The sequence below is a fragment of the Aptenodytes patagonicus genome, chromosome 1 (genome assembly GCF_965638725.1).
Source record: "Aptenodytes patagonicus chromosome 1, bAptPat1.pri.cur, whole genome shotgun sequence".
Classification (NCBI taxonomy): Eukaryota; Metazoa; Chordata; class Aves; order Sphenisciformes; family Spheniscidae; genus Aptenodytes; species Aptenodytes patagonicus.
The window spans coordinates 154,846,904-154,867,587 of NC_134949.1; the positions used below are offsets into that span (position 1 = coordinate 154,846,904).

Below are 20,684 nucleotides of genomic sequence, written 5' to 3' on the forward strand. Positions count from 1 at the left end.
TAAAGTGCTGAGGACCCAAAGACTTCACTCCATGTGTTTGAAGACAGGAGGCGTTCCTTTGGATTAGCTGAGGTCTAGACTGCGTGCCTGTGGTTGGAGTGCATCTGCCTTTTTAATTTCATCCAAAAGGAGTGGTTGGCACTCCAAGACATCTTCAAAATATGAAACAAAACCTGGTAAGTGGAGACGATTGGATGATTCACTTCAAAAGAGCACTCCTGATCTGAACCAAGATGCTAATGTAGGTGTGCCTGCAGGCGATTTTTGCCAGGGCTTTGTTTCTTTTACAGAAGGGGAGATTATTCATATCTACTTAATTTGAATTGCTTGCAGTTTGGATTGGTACCGAGTAAGAAGTTCTACTTCTGCTTTATCTCTAGTGTGGGCAAAGCAAAAGTCTCTTTATTAATCTTTCCAATCCTCTTCCCAAGCTGATATCAGGCTACCTAATTCTTAGTGAAAGAAATTATTAATATATGTATTTATCAACCTTCATCTGGATATAAGACAGAGTAATAATATTTTATTAATATAAAATTAGAGGATCTCTATTTGTCTTCAGCATTTCACTGTATGAAGGAGGTCCTGAATTCGTTGGTGTACACCAACTGCATGTGTAGTTCCATTGCCCCCTCCTGGTAAATCATGCTCTACTGCATGGTCTTCCAGTTTGGAGATGTTGGGTACCATTATGAGATCATCATTAATGCACCCTAAAACCGGACAAGGAGCCAGAGTATTGACACTGTATATTCTGTATGGTTTTTTTTGTTGTTGGCATAGTAAATGCCAATTTTGTGAAATGCAGAAATTTGAGGCAGTATGGGCTCTGTCAAAATTCTGTTTTGGCATCTCTGAAATTTCTTTGAAGAGTTCCTGCCCTTACCTTCTGGTTAACAGTTAGCTCCTTGAAAATAAGCTGTTCATCTGACATGTGCAAGGAAGTTGGTAATACCATATCCAACTAAAGAAGATCTGGATATGCATCATTAATTTCAGGGTATCCAGATCTATATCTGCTATCTAAGGGGCATGTACAGGAACAGTGTTTTACATCAGACATTTTTTGTCATGTGTTGTAAGAATTATAATATCTAACAGTCACACTTATTAAATTCAGAAGTTGAAGTTTTAGAAACAGAACACGGTGACCAGGGCTTTAGTGTATCCTCATGGAAGAGTTGCTAGAGGCAGTCAGGAAGGTGACCTTGTGCCGACAGAAAGATGGTAGGAAGTCAGCTAAAGGGCTGCTTCTGAAGCCAACTTGGGTCAACGACGACTTGCCGCCAACTAGCTTTGCCATTGCTTTGACAAGTTGTAGACTAGGACCCGAGAGATGCTTGTCACTGTAGGTTTCCTTTCCCTGGATTTGTTAAAAGTAGATTCTACTTTGTTAGCGGCCAGTAGTTCGATGCTGAGGTTTCAAAGGCCACGTGCAAAGGAAGTGAAACCTTTCTCTTACAGCTAGGGCTGGGAATAAGTGGATCATGCGAGGTGTTTCTGCCGGCTCTTGCTGTGCTGGGTGCCTCCCTTCCCACCCGCCTAGCGAGGCGCTGAGGCGGTGTCTGACGGGAAGGCGGAAGCAATGCCGAGAAACCCCATCTCTCTGTGTACTTTGGCACATAGACAATAGCACATTTGTGCTTTGGAGATTTGACTTAAATGCACACTGGTGGCAGAGAATCCTTTTTTTTTTTTTCCCCCCCTTCTTTTGCTGGGTAATAAATATCTACTATCAGTGCTGAGCTAGCAATCTGGCTGTCTTTTAACAGCCGATTTTGTTTATTTCGTGATGCCATGGAAAATCAGCTCTCTTAGTCAATTTGTAACTTATTTTTCTCAGATTAAGTTCTGTTATTTGTAAGTATTGCTGAATACTTCTACATTGATTCAAGAAGCGATGAATTTGTTTCATCCGAAAGACCTAAGCTCTGCCCATCTTCCTTGTAGTGAGAATGATGCCATCCCAAGATCTGCAATATATCTACTTAACAATGTCAACACAATATTGTTAGGCAGACAGGCTTCATATGTTTTAAGAAGTGTTTGAGTTGATAAATGTGCATATTAACCAGTCAGCAGTGTGCTGTCTCTTGCATCCTCAGGGCAACAGAATTATTGTACTTCACATCTTAGTTTTCTTAAACAAAGAGCCTGTCAGACTTGATTAGCCAAGAGGCACCTGAATATATTGACTTAAATATAGAAATTGTTTGACACAGATGCGTATATTCAGAAATAAAAGTGCCTACTTAATCCTTTTACAGTGCTTAAAAAATGAAGGAGGGCAAGCAGTGAAACCTATGAAATGCACCGTGTGCCATAGCTGCTGTCTTGCAGCACTTTTGCTATTTTTGTATCTACATTCATTGAAGAGACCTTCCTTAAGCAAGGGAGAAAAGGCTGGTGGATGCATTTAGTTAGGAGATGCAAGAGCAAGGAAGCTGTGTTTCTGAGAAGATACAGAAAATGTGTGGGGAGAAAAGACCTTATGTCTTCTGGCACAGGAAGGCGGTAGTGAACCCAGGATGATGCTATGGGCCAGGAAGGAAGACATCATAGTTACAGAGTGGGTGTATTTGAACAGTGGTCTTCGAGAAAGTTGCATCTTTCCCAAAACTGCAGCTAGTTAGAGAGGATCAGAAAGCAGCCTGTTTTATTTAAGTACTACTAATTCTTAATCATCTCCTTTTTTCCCCAGTGTTTCTTCTCCACTGTCATGTCTGTATCGATTCCAGAAGATGGAAAAGGCTGTTGTGCTTTCAATTACTTCATAGTCATGCAGGGTCATGTGCCGAGCAGAGAAAGCTCATCCCGTGAAGTAACACAGGGAGCATAGATTGGCCTTTGCTTGTTCAGTTGAGCACAACTATGAAACGCACACCAGTAACTGGATTTGTGAACCCAAATAAAAGCTTAGTCTGAGTGCTCTTGCAAGACTACTTGGAGTGCCTTAAGACTGGCAAATCTGTGGCGGCTTTGCTTCAACAGAAATTGGTCATAATATTAACCTTAACCTAAATGTGAAAAGGAATAACCAATGTAGGTTTTCATTTGTTCTTGGGATTAAATTTGAGTGTGCTTTTTTTGGTTTAAATTTCTTCTGTAATTTTTTAGCATATTATAGAAATCTATAATGGAAGTAAATGTTGTAGAGATATTCCCGGTTGATGGTTGAACAGGAGACAGCTGGGTCTTTTGACACTTAGGCAGTTGTGGGAGGCTGCTTGGGATTTCAAGGTAGGTGGAGTAACTGGATGCTTCTGTAGAAGTGCAGGAAGAGTTGGTCACGACTGTATGGGCATTTAAAATGTCTCCTCTGAAGTCATATGTGGTGCTCTATAGGCATAAATGAGTCAGTTCATGCTTTCTAGAGCTGTTTTCCAGGTTCTTTTCAGACTTGAGCAGACGTATCAGCACCAGTTTGTATTTGGGTCATGTGTGAAAGCTTATCAGTGTAAGTGTGAAAGCTTAGCTCAGCTGTTTTTCCTCTTTTACATATAGGTGCTTTTGATGTTCTGGGAGGGGCTGAGGTGCTGTTGGTCAGCCTTCCTTCTCTCTTAGGCAAAGTTCTGGGCAGTGCATTAAATCAAGCTTGGTTGTTGGGCCAACACTACCAAGTTCTTAGCAGAATGAATTGTGTTAAGAGAGAAGCTGCTTACTGAAAGCTCAGATAGTTGTCATTTGAGTTTTAGCTGACGCAGTGGGGCTGATAATTCCCTTTTGGCAACATTTAGATAATGTGTTGAAGTCAAGAAAATTGTCACTCTGGTTAAGATTTGAGTTCAACAGTTGTTCAAAGATTGAGATTTCAGTGTGAGCCTCTCTTGAAGAGCAGCAGTGAGCTTCCACACCTCGGTTGTCAGGAATATGGTACGTGACGTTGTGTGTGTGCGTGAAGAAACCAGAGAGAATAAGTGAGGCTGCTTTTAGGGATAGTTTTCTGCTGGGTATGAGTTAGTTTCCTGGTGGAACACTTGCATAAAAAGTTTTGTCACTCAGTGGCAGAGCTTGCCAGTCCTGGTAAATCCCTCTCTTCACAGTAGAAAACAACCCCACCTCTTTCTTTGATAACAACGAAAGTAAAACTTTGTGGTTTCTTTTCCATTTTTGTAGCAACAAAGAAGAGAACGGGAAGCTCGAAGGCAACAAGAGCGTGAGCAAAGGCGGAGAGAACAGGAAGAAAAGAGACGTCTGGAAGAAATGGAGAGGAGGCGTAAAGAAGAGGAAGAGAGAAGAAGAGCGGAGGAGGAAAAGAGGAGGGTAGAAAGGGAGCAGGTGAGTCCATGATACAGATATATGCGCAATAGGTTTGTTTCTTCTAAATTCTAATTTAATTTTTTAAAAATTAGTAAGCCTAAAGCAGCTTAGAGGCAAACCTAACGCTGACCCTTTCATCTTTGTTGTCTCTGACAGCAAACGCACTAACATAGATCGTAGGGCTTTATGGAAAATTCTGGCAGCCTCAATATTCCCTCAGAAAAAGAAGTCTTGTTGCGGTACTCATTCTAAATTCAGCTGGTGCCCCTGGGCTTGACTAAAATCCATCAGAATTGGCAAAATCATCACTGGGGCTGAAAATTGTTTCTAGGCTTGTCTTGCTGGATTAGTGGTTCTTGCAGGACATGCCCTTGTTCAGAAGGCCTTCCAGAGAAGGGCAGCTCTGTTGCGTTGCCAGCTTCTGGCACCCAGAATTGGTCAGACACTCATCATAAACTTTGAATATCCTGAATTTGAGGTGGAACCTTTGAGCTGCAGAGGGTTTTCCTTCCTAAAACTTAAATATGCAATCTCTCTGTCTCACTTTGTCTATTTAAAATCAGCTCTAATAATGTATGCCAGTTCAGGCAGCAAGTATATCTTAAGTTGTGTCAGTGTGCCCTTAATACATTGAAAGTACAGGTGAGAAACCTTTTAAACTGTGAAATTCAGCTGCCGTATTTATGCATGAAATCTGCATGTTTTAAAATTCTTTAAAAACTTTAATCAGGGTGATAATCAGGGTAATAATTACTGTGCATGTACTGCAAAATACTGATCCCAAATAAAGGGCCAAAACTACTGTCCTAGAGGCTGATTGTATATTTCCCATTAACCTCAGGAATGCTGGTTTTGGCCTGATATACTTTAATTTTTTCTTACGTAAAGTCACTGTATTTGAGATCATTGATGATCGTGTTACTGGGGAATTTTGTTGTGTTTGTATATATTTCAAAGATTTTTGAGTCAAAAGGAGAGAAGACTAACCAATGGGAATAAATATATGGAACATCTCTAACTACAGCACAGCAATTTGCTTTTGGGCAGACACCGGGTATTCCCCCAGCTGCTTTTTAAACTGTTGAAATGCTAATTACGCACAGTGCCAATAATGACAAATGGTTAATTGATGTGGCCAAGCTGAACCACTCTGATTTTTTTTTTTTTTTTGGAAGAAAACACATGCCCCCTCTTAGAATTTTTGTTAACCCAAACTATGGCTCAGCCAATGTGCGTAACAACAGTATAGTGTATCTCATCAGTCTGTCACGAGACTTTCTATAGCTCCCATCACTGTATCACTGATCCATTAATTTCTTTATGCATACACTGTAAATGTGTGCGTGTGTGCGTGTGCTTGTGTGTGTGCGCATGCACATGTTACATACTTCCATTAATTGCATGATAGGATGTTACCAGCTTGGGTTTGGTGCTTCAGAGTTTTGAGTTCTTCTAGGGGGTCAGGTGAAGCAGCGGGTAAACCTCTCGACCTGTTGAGGCTGCGGGTGAAGAGATGGCTAGATCGCAAAAGCAAGCGAGTTTGGTCTAATATCTGTTTCCTGGTGGATGTTTGTTTGTGTCATAACCATCGCATAATTCAGCAAGGCTGGCAGCGTCTGCTCAGGAGAAGCTTCTGGTGAGGGCGGCAGGGGAGACGGCAGGGCAGGTCCCAGCTGCACTTGGCAGAGCCCCTCTGGGGGAGCTTGCTCCAGGTCTGCCTACACTAAGCCTGGCTCTAGCTGTTGCTAACAGTTCATTGCACCAGTGCAACAAACTAATGTTTAATACAACTTGCATGTGACTTTGTGTTGGCTGTGTTGAGTCAGACTTGCTGTGTTTTAACTTTCCAAAACCTTCAAGTGCATTTTGCTGCTTCTTGAAACCACTTCCAAAATACATAAACGAGCTCTGGCCCACGCCGGCAACATTTGCAGGAGTCCAAATTTCAGAATGGAAGGGGCCAAAATCTGATGCTCAGGAGGCAGGGCTTCCTAAATTGTTCTGCAGGCACTAATCCATCCTGAAGTGCGTTTCTCGTTAAAGCTGAACTGGGGAAGTAGCGTGTGGTGTTCCACCCAGGGGGTTCTGATGCATTCCTTTTGAATAAATTTATTGCTGGGTAATTTCTATGTGACAGGAGTATATCAGGCGACAGCTAGAAGAGGAGCAGCGGCACTTGGAAATTCTACAGCAGCAGCTGCTCCAGGAGCAGGCCATGTTACTGGTAAAGCACTGTATCTGTTTTGTTCAGTAGCTATAGGATCCATTTATCCGGCCAGTCCTAGGCTTCCCTCAGTCGGGCACAGCTGCACTGACAGTATGACAACAAAGGAGCTTGATTAAAAGGCCATTTATGCTAGCGTCGTGGGCTGACAGGCACATATGAGAAGTGCTGTATGGTCACACTGCTTTCTGGGCAGTAAGAGGAGGCTTTATGTTAAAGTGGAACAGTTCTGGTGTGGTGGTCGAGTTTCTGAACAGACCTTGGCATTCAGTGACGAACTAGAGTGCTTATGTTGCAGATCAAAAGCACACATGATATGTAAATCCACCCCGGGATACAATGGCCTAGTGTTGGTCTAAATCATTGTTTTATGAACTTTATACTGGATTTAGTATAAATAACTCTTTTTTTTCCTTTAATAAAAATCAGTTTTGACATAACTCTCCAATCATGTCAAGCTTAGCAGTACATTCTCAGCTTTCCCAACACGAGACACATGCCATATTGGTCTAACTTAGCTCTTGGTTACGCTTTAAAAATGAAATAAACAAAACAAAACAAACAAACAAAGGCAACAACAACCAGAAAGGTGCATTTTTAACGGGATGGATAGGGACACGTCGACCATACAGTCAGTGTCATGTCTTGAATTACTCACACGTTCTCTCAAAGGAATACAGATGGCGAGAGATGGAGGAACACCGACAGGCGGAGCGACTCCAGCGCCAGTTGCAGCAGGAGCAAGCCTACCTCCTGTCACTGCAGCATGATCACAGGCGGCAGCAGCAGCAGCAACAGCAGCAGCAACAGCAGCAGCAGCAAGAAAGAAATAAACAAAGCTATCATACCCCTGAGCCAAAATCCCACTATGAGCCTGCTGAAAGAGCGCGGGAGGTAAGTCCTGCTTGTGGGCAGGAATCTGCTACCTGCTCTTCTGCCCCTGCCTGTTAGCATCATTGTGACTGTGATTCTGCTATAGTACGGTCGGAGGCCAAAGCGTCACTCATAAGGGGCAAGATATTTTAAAAAGTTGGCCACTGGTTTCCAAACCCGAGGGATACTTCAGAGTACTTCTGCTGCAATCACTGGAGTTCAGAGTTTTGACATATAAAGGGTGGAAAGAAATTCTGGAAGGCTGCAGACTAAGGGGACCCGGTTTTGGAAGCATCACATGAGGAAGTTAATCTCATCTGCACTTCATCAGACATGATTTCATAGGAAGCATTGGTGCAGTTGGTGATCTGTGTCTGTGGCAAGTGCTGGCGATTGGAAACTGGGAGGCGATTGGAAAGCACGAACCTATGAGGGATGCTTGCACACAGCACCTGTTTACACATTTGGTGCTTTAGCCCATGCTCTTGGAAATATCCTTTTCATGAACACAAACCTGAATTTAATTAGTTTCATTTTTGAAGTGTTAAGTATTCTCTTCTGAGATCACGTCCTGCTCTTATGAAACTCTGTGGTGCTGCCTTCTTGGACTTTGGGCACTCACAAGTCGATCTGAAATCATCAGAGTGCTGTTTGTTTCAGTGAGTGGTCCCCTGTCTTCACTGGTCCATGGGTAACACTGCTAAGCAAGTAATTGCCTCTGATGCATACTTGGCTCTCTTTCAGCGGTCTTATTCTTATGTTTCCTTTGAGCACCATACTGCCCACAAACCACTAGACTGGGCAATAGTGGTCAACGCTCTTAATGGCCTTCATCACCAGCATGTGGAAACTAGGTAAATACATTTTGGAACAAGAACAAAAAAATCCTTGGGGCTCTTGAACATGATAAAATAGCTTTTGGTCCACCTTCATCCAGTGGTGCTTCGTTGCCTTTGAAGTATTGCTGTTTGGGCTTGGTGAGCACAAACTCATTTTCTTGTAGATGCTGTTGTCCAAGTTCTTCATAAACCATGTTTGGGCTATCTCATCCATTCCTCTTGGTGATTGATGTGTCTGGTATGTCTCTCTCTCCTGCAAGAAGTTCAGACTTGTCCGGTATGTGGTGGTGCAGGCATGGAACCAGCCCTCCTGTCCTTGTTCCTGGCCAGCCTCAGTGAAAGCACAGTGCTAGTCCAGCATTCCTGTCCAACCTGAAGGCTAGCTTTGGAAGGGATGCAGAACCGTCTCTGTTCCTCATCTCCCGTTTTCCTTTCAGAGTTGAAAAGGAGAGAAACTCCTGAAGATTCAAAGTGTTACATCCTTTAGCAGAACCACTGACTCAGCTGTTTTTCTGTTGCGGTCTTTTTCTTTTGTGATTGCTCTAGCTAGAAGGAGTAAAGTGAAGGCAGAGAAAAATTGTGTTAGTAGTCAGATCTTCCCAGAGATTGCTGTGTACATGTGGTTGAAGTACAGCCATGGTATCTCAGTGCCTGGCAGTGGGAGCAACATCAGTTAATCTTAAAAGCAGGCATTAACTCTTATGTCTTTCTTGACATTGGAGTTGGAGAGCAAGTATTCTCTGCCTCATACTTTCAGGTATACTGCTCTCCAGAGAAAGTCTCCATCTACGGAGATGCTGACCATCAGGATGATAAGCCAAAGTGGGCTAACTTTCCTGTTCTGGCAAAGTCTAATGGGGATTAGGGTTTTCTTCTCCATTCCAGTGGCAATGAGAATATAAGGAAAAGGACTTCTAAGATTGGCTCTGGGAAACAGGGGGAGATTAGCACAAGAAATGAGGCTTTAATACTGTTTTCTGGTCCAGACACTCAGATGACCGGAACAGGGCCTGTTTCTATCCAGGGGTGCACTGGCTGTCTCCTTCCCACCTCTTGCCTGGTTTTAAGGACATGTGGCTCATGCAGTTTATGTGCTTTGTGGAGGAAACCTCCTATCATCTGCAGCTAGAGACATGAAAGCCTGTTCCTTCAGACAGAAAGACTTGGGGCTTTTCCTTGTTCTATTCGTAACAAGGAGTCTAGCCTGTTTTTTAAACTTTGAAGGATGGCTCTGTGAAGTTGAACACAGCAGTGAAAATGATTGTATGGTGAAGATGCTTGCCTCCATTATTGTTGTATTTCCCAAGACATGGTGTATTTTATGTAGACCTGGCAGAAGCTTGTCTGCTTGTTCCCATAGGCAAACTGTTACTGTCCTCAAATTTTGGAAAGCAGAGGCAGGTTGGGTTTGTAAAGCAGCCCAGCTAAGCAGTCCTGGAGACTTGCCTCTGTCTTCTGACATGGGTATGTGAACAGCCAGTCTCTCCAGACCATCACTGCTAGGGAACAATTAGGAAACCACCCCAATACTGGTTTTGTGCTTCAGGCACAAGTGTTAAAGCAAATCTTGTGAGCAGAATCTCAACAAATGAAATCAGCCCAAGCTGCCAGTTTGATGTTTCTTTGATGCTTTGATAAAGTGCTGGGAGTTTAGCGTTCCTCAGTGGCAGGTCCCCTGGCAGAAACGCACGCGCTGCCCTGATTCCAGCAACAAAAACCATCTTAGGAAATGGGAGGATATTTCCTTGCTGCCTGGAGCCTCCCTCCATCTCTTACCTTTCATACCTCTCACTTCGTTCGCAATGCTGCGGCCTTGGAAGAGGTGACATTTCTGCATGGGGACCTCGCTTGATGTTCTTTTGAGGACTGAGCACTTTCTGACTTAGTCTTCCCCTCGACAAGCTCTCGAGGTTAGTGTATGATCACTTCTGCTCCTCCCTGAGAACCAGAAACAAGCTGCTGGAGCTGTTCTCTGTAGCATGTGAGGTCATGTTGGGACTATCTGATAAAAGAGAGGATGACCAGTCCTACAGTTTTGTACCTAAAGCTGAACAGCCTCCAGTACTACCGGGTAGGGAAGCATATCCTATCTCTTCTTGCATTGCCAAAGAGACAAGCACAGGAAAGCAGATAATCAAATAACATTGGTTGAGTAAGGTGGGTAACTACGGTAAGGGATAGCAATGGGAAATGTACTTCTATATTATGACGTTGTTTCTGTTTTCATATATCCTTTTTATTGTCTGTGAGGAAAATACTGATGGGTAGTAACTAGTCTAGGCAGAAAGAAGCCCCATAATGGTCTTTCATCATATCACTTCGCATATTACTGCCTGCTGTATTCTCTCTTCCTAGGATGGATTTTCCATTCTGGCATACTTGCCACTTTGGTGTAGTTCACTCTGTGTTTTACAGTGCTGGTGAAAGCTGTAGGGAAAAAATTCTGCCAAGCCCCAAATCTATTTGGTTTCGTTATGGTAAAGGAAAGATGGTACTCACCTTCATATTTCTACTGTAATTGGTTTTATTGACTCCAGGCTTAACCTCCATTTATTTTGGCTTAGGTGGAGGAGAGATTTAGAAAAACTAATCAGGGCTCCCCTGAAGCACAGTCTAAGCAGATGGGCAAAGTGTTGGAGCCACCAGTGCCTTCAAGATCAGAGTCCTTTTCCAATGGAAACTCAGAACCTGCTCAGCCTGCCCTGCAGAGGCCGATGGAGCCCCAGGTAAGTGCCCAAGAAAATCTTGGTGAGCCTGGAGGAAATTCAGAAATCTCAACATTTCCTTCAAATTTGCAGATCTTGGCACTTAGAAAGTCTTATGTAACGGGTAGCACTGTTACACAAAGCAGCTTATGCAGTAGATTTGCTCTTTGTCTATTTTTGCTTATTTTATTGATAAACTGATGGATTTGTGGTTTTGGTGTTGGGTGGTTGTTTTTTTTTTTTTTTTAATATCAGAGCTAGCTTAGAACTGTTGCATTGTTATTATCTGTGCAACAGTGGAATGGTGGCCTAAACACTGGTGACAGTTGCAGTACACTTTTTTATAATTCAGAATTTGATCTGTGCAAGATACTTACTACCAAAAAGGATGCTCAGAAAAGAAGTGACCTTGCTTGGTTTTTTAAATTCTTGTGGAAAAAAGTTAACTAAACAAGTGGTTTCTAATAGTATGAGCACTGCTTCAAAGAGATTTACAAAACATGACTAAGAAAAGCAAGTTTGTTGTCAGTAGGCTTACAGTTGCTAAATAGAGCTCTGTACCACCCCTGGAAAATCAAAAAGAGGTTGAAACCATTGAGCTGCGTGGCTGCCGTCATTCTGTTGTTTTCTAATGAAGAACCTCCAGATCTTGGTATCTGTGTATCATAGAAATTACAGCATGAATTTAAAAAGTAACCTTTGTCTAAAACTTAGACATACCCCATAAATTCTGAGCGATTTAGATATGCTAAATTAAACAGTATAGTTCTGCATTCGGTTTCTCTGTTTCCATGCAGAATTTTCTTCTCCCTAATTAAGTCTGTTGATGACAGTGCAAGCCAAAACCGTCCCTGATTGTGACTAGGTATTGCAACTCTTTTGGGCAACAGGAGAATTTGAACAGACGGGAGAGTGGGAGAAATCAGGACAGAACTTCATCTCTTACTCATTAATTCCTGGCTTTTATTCAAACCTCTATGACTATTTCAAAATATTGGACTTGTATCTTCATGCTCTACGTGCCAGTTACTTTTAAAGTCTGGGTCTTCCACTCATATTAAGGATAATCAGGCTCTTCAACAGATGTGTGTGTTAAATTTGAGGAAATAATAATCATATAAAAACAAATACAACCAGCCTACTGAAACTGGGGTTGAAAGCAAAGTTTTGCTTAATTATTAGGTGTGAAAAAAGTGTGTTGCTCAGTTATGACCTTTCCTCCTCCTTAGTTTCAGAAATTAACGCTGAAAAGCAGGTTTATGCACAAGGAGGGAGTAGGCTGAAGGGTCAATATGGATTTCAATGGAAATCCCAAGGGAGTTTTAACCCTGGAGTCACTGTTGTGCCTTCTTAGTATGTGTAATTGAATATGTGTGTGTGTACGTGTGTGCTTAGTTTGTGTATAAATATGTATATATGTACAGTATATGGTACATATATGGTGTAAGTATAATATGCATTGTACATATGTATACTATATACAATATATATTATGGGTTTTTTATATATATTGCAATGACTGTGAAGGAATAAAGGCTCTTGTGTTATGGTCCTTCTCCAAAAGTTTGGAACTGTATCTAGTTCCTAAATTTATTCGGTAACGTAAACGTCTGTCAGTTTGCACATTTTACAGCATTCTTTAATTTTGTACATTTCTTCAATTGGATATTTGCTTCAAATTTCCCAACTCACCAGTGCTGCCATGAGACCTGACCAAAGCCCACTGAAGACTGGGGAACGGAAGGCGACTTCTGTCTTGAGTGGCCTTTGGACTCAGGCTCACGGTGCAGATACTGGGTCCCCTTTTCTTCTGGGCACCAGTGTATGTGTATGTGGAGAGCGTATCTCACAAAAAATGCATATGTGCTGTATTTTTAGTCTGTTATGTTCTTTGGGCGCTTGCCTTGCTTTTAAGTGCATTGATTCCACCCCACGCTTACCTAATGCCATAACCAATTTGTCTCTGCCCACCCCACCTGCCTTTATTCTGTGTTAATTGGAAAGCCAGTTATACTGAGCGCATTGAATGTTTTATGTTTTGTTTTCTTGTAAGGTACAGTGGTCCCATCTGGCATCTCTCAAGAACAATGTTTCCCCTGTCTCGCGATCCCATTCCTTCAGTGACCCTTCTCCCAAATTTGCTCATCACCATCTTCGTTCCCAGGACCCATATCCACCTTCACGCAGTGAAGTGCTAAGTCAGAGTTCTGACTCTAAGTCGGAGGTACCCGACCCCACCCAAAAGGCTTGGGCTAGATCAGACAGTGACGAGGTGCCTCCAAGGGTAAGGAGTAGAAAGACAGATGTGTGCTATTTTTTTTTAATTATTAATTATTATTTTTTTAAGGATGTGATACCCTGGGCACTGGGAAGACCGTGCCTTTGTGCCAGCATTGGTAACAGTATTTTAGAAGGCAGATCATGATGTAGGTGTTCAGTCAATGGGTTAATGATAAGCAACCTTAAGTACAATATTGAAGCTTCATAGAAAATTGGCAATTATTTATAGAATGCAGCTATTTCAGAGGGACAATTTATTATGCAAAGTTAACAAATCATTACCATATTCAGGAAAGAATTTAAAATATCCCTGAGGTTATTGCTCAGAGTTAATTTTCCTCTTCATCTGTTAGCAACCCAAACTATGAATCATACACATATTTAAAATTGAGATGGAACTGAACAAAAAGGAAACATTCAATATACTTCCTCCTCCTCTCCCCCTCCCACCCCCCCACTCCCATCCACTGGGATTTGCTTCTTCTGAGTATATTCTTGCTCCCCCACCAGGCTTTGCCTTCTGCTGATCCATTCCCGAGCATTTGTTTGGTTCCCCTGAGCTTATTCTCCTAATTCTCATGCTGTTTCAGCAAATTGCTTTGTGCCTCCCCTGCTTCAGTCAAAATGCCATATTCTTTTTAAATGTCTCAGTAGTTGGAGTGTAGCGGGGTGTGTATGTGTTCGTGTGGTAACTATTAAACACTAGTTAATGTTAAGACTAAACTTTGAGATCTCTTCAAAATCTGAACAGCATCCCAGCTAAGGCTCTTGGTTTTGTGGGTGTTTATTGCTTTTGGTTGTGGATGCTAGCTTGGACTTAGAATTAAGTGTTGTTAAAATCTTAAGAATATATTGTGTAGCAGGAGAGGTTTAATCTTCCTCTTCTCTCTCTCCTCTTCATGGGTTTAACACAACCTTTTTTCTCTCAAGGTACCTGTGAGAACAACGTCCCGATCACCAGTCCTGTCCCGCCGTGATTCTCCACTGCAGGGTAGTGGGCAGCAAAATAACCAAGCGGGTCAAAGAAACTCCACGAGGTTTGTAAGCCTACATGTCCTCGCCTTTCTTGCATTGGATGGAAAAGGCTCATGGGAAGCCAGGCGTTTCCAGAGAGCTTTTGGCATTGTCTGTTGGACGTGAAAGGAGGATGAATTTGGATCCCTTTTCAGTAGTGATTAATATTAATTTCCCTTGGTGTAGCATGTGTGCCAACAAACACTGGCAAAATTTCTTCTTCCCTCTCCTCCTTTGAGTTGCCCGCCCTGTAACTTTTGCAATAATTTCAAAATATCCTTAAGATTACTGAAAAATTGGGGCCATTCATGAACATCTTGCCTTTTGGTGCAATAGGTCATCTTGGGCGTACTGTGGGGATTACTGGCAGCAGAAGTGTTTGTAACATCTAAAGTGATCTCAGAAACTTTCTGGCCTCTCAGCCAGAACCAGACTTTAAGAGGGGGAGAAGCGTCCATGAGCTGTGACACAGAGCATCTGAGGTCAGGAAGGGGCTGCCTCCAGAGCTCAGCAGAGCACTGTGGACAGGCCACCCCGGAATTAGCTCACTGGACAGGGGTGAGGGTATTCTGAGAGGGACAGGCAGTACGGGCTTTTTGGCTTGTGCTGCGGTGGCCAGGGCACTTCCGAGCCAATTTCAAACCTGCTGCATGCAGGCTGAGAGAACTGTCCACTTTAGATTAGATACGTAAGAATGGCAAGTAGCCAGTTCCAAATAAAAAGAATAGCTTACACCCACATAAACTTTTTTTTTTAACCATCCTAAGTAAGGTAATAGGTATTTCAAAGGGAGCCACTGCTTGGGTTGTGAAGCATCACTGATGCCCTCAGCTCAGTGTTAAGTGCTCTTTCAGATGAGTTATTAGCACAACACTGAGGAAGAGTGATGTTTAAGTTTAGAAACGGGAATCTGAAACTGAAGTGCATGACAAAGACTTTCCTCCCTCCCCTGATACAGCAATATAGAGCCTCGTCTGCTGTGGGAAAGGGTGGAGAAGCTCGTACCAAGACCGGGCAGTGGCAGTTCTTCAGGTTCAAGCAACTCCGGCTCACAGCCTGGCTCCCACCCTGGCTCTCAGAGCGGGTCTGGAGAGCGTTTCAGGATGAGATGTAAGTCCTTCCCCCACCCTTTGTAACGTCGTGTTTATAAATTTATTGAGTTGTGCAACACTCAATAATGAAGGATGATAACCCTCACTGGGGAAGACCTTTGAGCATGCAGTACCAAAGATGGGTTAGCTTCCAGTACCCTCCTTGGCTGTATGTCCTTGCTTGGGAAGGACAGTGGGTGCAGAAGTTGTTGTGAAAGTGTTTCAGTGTTCTCTGATTCACGTTCAGTCACTGCTGCATTTTCCCATGTGCAAACAGCCCAGCCTCCATGCTCTCATAGCTCCCTTCCTCCTATGTGCAAGGGCACCTTTTGGTGCTTGTTGCCTATCACCTCGGTGGTTGCTGAAGGGGTGCAGACTTCTACGGATAGGTCTCAGCTGGGGTATGTTGAATGCTGATGCAGGTTTTCCAGCTGGTGGCCACACTCGAGTTACCCTCTTTGATTTACAACTGTGTGACAGTTTACTTTGGCTTCAGTTATGGGTCAGCTGCACCTATACAGATCACAGCTTATGATGTTTTTTTGTATAGTTCTTCAGGGACAATGTAACAGTGAACCAGTGAAACTTATGTCTTGCTGTCAGGCACCGCCTGATAGCCTTCTCACCTCTCTTCTCCACTCCAAAGTGAAGTAAGAAAACATATTTTAGCTCCCTGCTCAATCTGTTTTGTTCTGTGTTCCTTTCGGGGTCTTGACACATGCAGCATCATCCAAATCAGAGGGTTCGCCATCGCAGCGTCATGAAAGCGCGCCTAAAAAGCCTGAAGAGAAAAAGGAAGTCTTCAGACCTATCAAGCCTGCTGTAAGTTGCATCCACTTTCCCCTGTCCCCCCTCTCTTTCAGGTAGGCCCACAAAAAGTACAGTGTGAGCTTCCATTCATGATACCATTGGGGGTGAACTTCAGCTTGAGTTGGAGTTTGTATCTGTGGGCCCAGCAGCATGTCCTAGGCTCTGCAATTGCCTGCACGCATCACAGTACTTTAAACATTAGAATTTGCTCTGCTTCTGGAATTGATTTCTGCTCTCTGGTCTTCTTCCTTCCTAACCTTTGCCTTTCTCCCTTTCAATCCTGTGCTCCCTTCCTGGGGCTGGACCAATGATCATGCATTTGACCTGAATGTGCCAATGCTGGGCTGAATGGTGCAGGGAGAAGTGGTAAGACCTTAAATTGTTGCTATTTTCTGTGAAAGATTTCTGACGTTTTCTTTATCTGACTGCTGTTACGGTTGATTACAGCTCTATGTCCAGTTGTATCTGGGGGATCACAGTGGGCTTTCACAGTATTTCCACTGTCCTTAAAACTTTTTTCTCTTGCCATTATGATACTGCAGTAGCACCCAAATCTGCCAATTAAAGCTGCTTTCTTGAAAGAAACACAGAGGTTGGTCCTTTACTTCTGATAGTATAACGTGTGAAGTATTTACCATAAACTGTATTGAGCTAAATAAAGCATAGCTGCACAATTGAGAGCAGACTACACTGACTGCAAACCTGGTTTGCCCACACTCCAAGCTGCAGACAGAAAAGCAGCTTATGTCCCATACTGTTTGACAGTCGTGTGCGACTGAGCTGGTGCTAATGGATCTGACTTCTCAGGTGAACTCCATAGCGCGGATCCATGCAACTGAAAATGGATGAAAAGGTTTCAAGGAGATCAGCTCTCTGCAACTGTGCCTTGGGTGGCTCAACAGTCTTAGGATCTTTCTGCTACCTTGCTGCCTAGATTTCTTGTGGATGCTATTAACCTGCAAAGTTTAGGAAAATGAACTGCGACATTCAACCACTGTGTGAGAATGGGTCCGGGCGCTTATATATGTCCTTCAGATGGTATAACGGGATAAACTGAAGTCATAATCGGGATAGTTTGGATTCAGAATATAGACATTTTTCTATAATAAGGCAAGGCCTCCTTAGGTTGAGTCTTTCGGTGCTTTATTTTATCAGAAAGTGAGTTTTGATAACTATTAGGAATGAATAAATCAAAGGAGACAATACTGCTGGGGCTATAGAAACACAGCAGTGGACAAGTGAGCAAACTTGGGCACTAATCCAGTGGGGTTGTCTTGCAAACTCTTCTCCTCTCTTCCTTGCAACATCAGTTTTTTCCTCCCTTTCCTACCAGGATTTAACTGCACTGGCAAAGGAATTGCGAGCAGTAGAGGATGTGCGACCTCCACATAAAGTGACGGATTATTCATCCTCAAGTGAGGAGTCAGGGACGACAGATGAGGAAGACGATGATATGGAACAAGAAGCAGCAGATGAATCTACTTCTGGACCAGATGATGTCCGGGCAGTGTTAGTTCTTCTGTGTTTTGCTTCTGTTTTCCCTCTTAGGGGCTGAAGGAAAAGGACGTTGGGTATTTTGGCTTGTATGTTAGTTCTTTCAGCTTACAACAATCTATGAGCAAGACATAGCAGCCTTGTATGTTCACATTTTCAAACACTGAGGGTAATCTTTTCAAAAAGTAGGCTTCTATAAATTATGTCCTTTCCCTCTTCTCCCTTTGATTTGTTATAAAACAAGAAGCGGTGTTTAACAAACTCCTGACTTTTTTTTTATAGAGAAGCCTTTCTAGGCAGGTTATGTAAATATTCCACTCTGGTCACAATATAAATTAATTTTGAGTGTGTCTTGGTGCGGGGCAGCGAAAGCTAGGGCACAAATGCTGTTATCTCACTCCAGTTATTTCCTGTCTGGCAAATAGGTCAACACTGAACTTGAGCAATGGTGAAACAGAGTCAGTGAAAACCATGATCGTCCATGACGATGTGGAGAGTGAACCTGCCTTGACTCCTTCTAAGGAGGGCACCTTAATTGTCCGACAGGTATTGCTTTTCCTTCCCTGTGCAGTGCTGCACCTTTTCTGTGCTCATTAACCCACTCGCTCATTCACCCATGCTGTTTCTACATTATATTTGTTGTTCGTATTATCAAGACACAGCTGTAGTGAATTTCAGATGAGCAAGATGTTTGATGCATGCAAAGAGGAGAGTAGCCCTTCACCCCTTGCTACTGTTTTGCATGCTTTCCAGTGACACCCATGGCAGCACCATGCAGCATACCTCAAAGTCTGTGGGAGAGAAGGGTAGAAAAGCTGCAGGTGTGTGGAGCGAGTACCTGGAGCAAGAACTTTGTTTAGTTTTATCATAGAACCAAACGTGGCTCTCAGAAATGGGGCTGGGAGGGAAGCTCAGGGGGGAACATTCAGGGTTTTTAAAAATTGTTTTGAACCTGTAGTTGAGGGCGTGCAGACCACCCAGATAACATACACACACAAATGTACATACAAATTCATGCAACAGTTAGCGTGGGGGAACGGAGAAGCAAAATAGGTGGCGAGGCAGAGAATGTGGACAGAGCTAGAGCGCTGTGTTGTTGCCTTTGATTCCGAAAATATTGCATTCTTGTGCCTCTGAAAGATAATGATTCCCTGCTTTTAAATGAGCTCGTGTGTTAATGAGCGTGCTAGCTTATAGGAGTTTCCTCGGTAATCGCATTTCTGAATTTCTCAACTGAATGCCAATTTCTTAATTGAGCCCTCTGGTTTGAAAATTAAGATTTCATGCTTATTGTTTTAAATAGTTAGCTGAAGGCATTCACCAGACAGTCCAAGCTCATATCTGTATAGGATTTAAGTTAGTTTTAAAAGAAACAATAGGGGAAGAAATCCTCCCCCCACCCCCAAAAAATGTGCTTGTCCGCGTTGTGGTGGAAGACTTACCGGCGCAGTTACTCTTCTGTTAATTAGTGGAACTGGCTGTGCAAGTCAACCACACGAACTAAGCTTTTGCTTGCCAGAAGAGGTGGGAATTTGCTGAATTCTAGTAGCTCTGCCCACTTTCCCTTTTCATCCAGGCATCAAGGCATGGATTATCAGCTTATTTTTTTAAATAAATAAATGTAAAAAGGTAGGAAGCGAGCGAGGGAGAGAAGGAGAGAGGTTGTTAGGGATATAGACCTTTAAGCAGCACTTGAGCAAGACAAGTGTGCCTGTTTTTTCTACAGAGTACAGTTGACAAAAAGCGTGCCAGCCATCATGAGAGCAATGGCTTTGCCGGTCGCATTCACCTCTTGCCAGATCTCTTACAGCAAAGCCATTCCTCCTCCACTTCCTCCACCTCCTCCTCCCCATCCTCCAGCCAGCCGACACCCACCATGTCCCCACAGACACCCCAGGACAAGCTAACTACTAATGAGGTATGTCTTACACCACAGCTGGCTGCTTTCGTAGGGTTATAGCAGCATTGCCTAGTAGCTAGTTTGCAAAGGAACTCCAGCCAATCTCCCCTGCTACTTTTTTCTGTCACCTTTGTTCCCACCTCCCAAATAACACATTTCAGTTCTGTGTAAGAAGCCCCTAACTCTAGAACAGTCCCACGCCAAACTTGCCAGTTTACTATTTTTGCTTCCTCTTAGTGAGTCGTTAATTGCATGGCGTTCATTTTAAACTAAACTTGACTACTGCATTTTCAAGCCAATACTCTTTTATTTTTTAATTCTGTTTTATTCCGGGAGCAGGCTAATTGCAAGCAGTGTGCCTCTTAAAAATTAGCGGTTAATTTTGGCTTTGTCCGTAAAGGCTGGGCTAGTAACTCCGCACGTATGAGGAGGTGCTTGTGGAAACTCACCCTTTGGGAGAGGAAGCGGCAGCAGCCATGGAGGGATCTTACTCTTAAAAGCTTGCCACGTGGGCTGGGTGAACAAATCAGGTGTTGCCTGGGAGGGTTGTAAAAGCCTGGGGTATTGTTGTTTTGGAATAACGAATGGGGGAAAATCTTTGGGTTTCTTCCAAGTATGTGTGTACTCTGAAAAGCAGCTGTGTAAAGGTGACTGTTCTCCACCAGTGCTGGTTGTGTCCAGGTGGAGAAGCAAGGCTTTGCCGCGGGGGAAGCTCCCTCTTGCTGTCCTGGGCTGATCCTGGGACAGTGCCTTCCCTTACTCACCAAGCGCTGGTGGACAAGCCCGGTCCTTCACGTGTGTGTAACCCCTCGCCGCAGAGGAGATGCACACGTGTGAACTGAGGGCATCATTCGCCCCTTACCAACCCTAGCAGTAAGCGAGGAACCCGGTGTGGTGGCTCCACTCCCGGCTGGTTGGCCAGCCTGGCTCTCGGGGAGAGCCTCTTTCCGTATGCAAGCAGGAGTGGTACAGGGGGAGCAAAACTCGGTGAAAAGAAGCTGCTGCTTCTCAGAGTAGAGCCGTCCTGCCATGTAGGCATGCAAGTGGTGTGGCGAGGAGAGGTTGTGGTGAGCTGGGTAGGCTGATGGCAATACACATGTTTACCACAGGATCAAAAATGCTTCTGAACCACGTAGCAGGAGGGTGGGTGGGAGGGTTTCCTCCTGGAAGTTCGGTTAGCATAATACTTAATTT

At 43.5% G+C, this 20,684-nt stretch overlaps 1 protein-coding gene across 8 annotated transcripts in view; it reads left to right on the forward strand.

The window, feature by feature from the left end:
- The window catches only part of MAP4K4 (mitogen-activated protein kinase kinase kinase kinase 4), a 163,189-nt gene that overhangs the window by 120,866 nt on the left and 21,639 nt on the right, over positions 1-20,684 (forward strand). For 2 of the 8 annotated variants that reach the window (XM_076359720.1, XM_076359713.1), the window contains exons 13-23: positions 4,117-4,278; positions 6,398-6,484; positions 7,157-7,378; positions 10,761-10,922; positions 12,955-13,185; positions 14,112-14,218; positions 15,154-15,305; positions 16,011-16,108; positions 17,430-17,605; positions 18,016-18,136; positions 19,317-19,508. In XM_076359720.1, coding sequence (XP_076215835.1) covers positions 4,117-4,278; positions 6,398-6,484; positions 7,157-7,378; positions 10,761-10,922; positions 12,955-13,185; positions 14,112-14,218; positions 15,154-15,305; positions 16,011-16,108; positions 17,430-17,605; positions 18,016-18,136; positions 19,317-19,508 — 1,710 coding nt within the window. The remainder of the gene's footprint in view (positions 1-4,116; positions 4,279-6,397; positions 6,485-7,156; positions 7,379-10,760; positions 10,923-12,954; positions 13,186-14,111; positions 14,219-15,153; positions 15,306-16,010; positions 16,109-17,429; positions 17,606-18,015; positions 18,137-19,316; positions 19,509-20,684) is intronic. The other 6 variants (XM_076359728.1, XM_076359744.1, XM_076359737.1 and 3 more) reach the window with 6 other exon arrangements.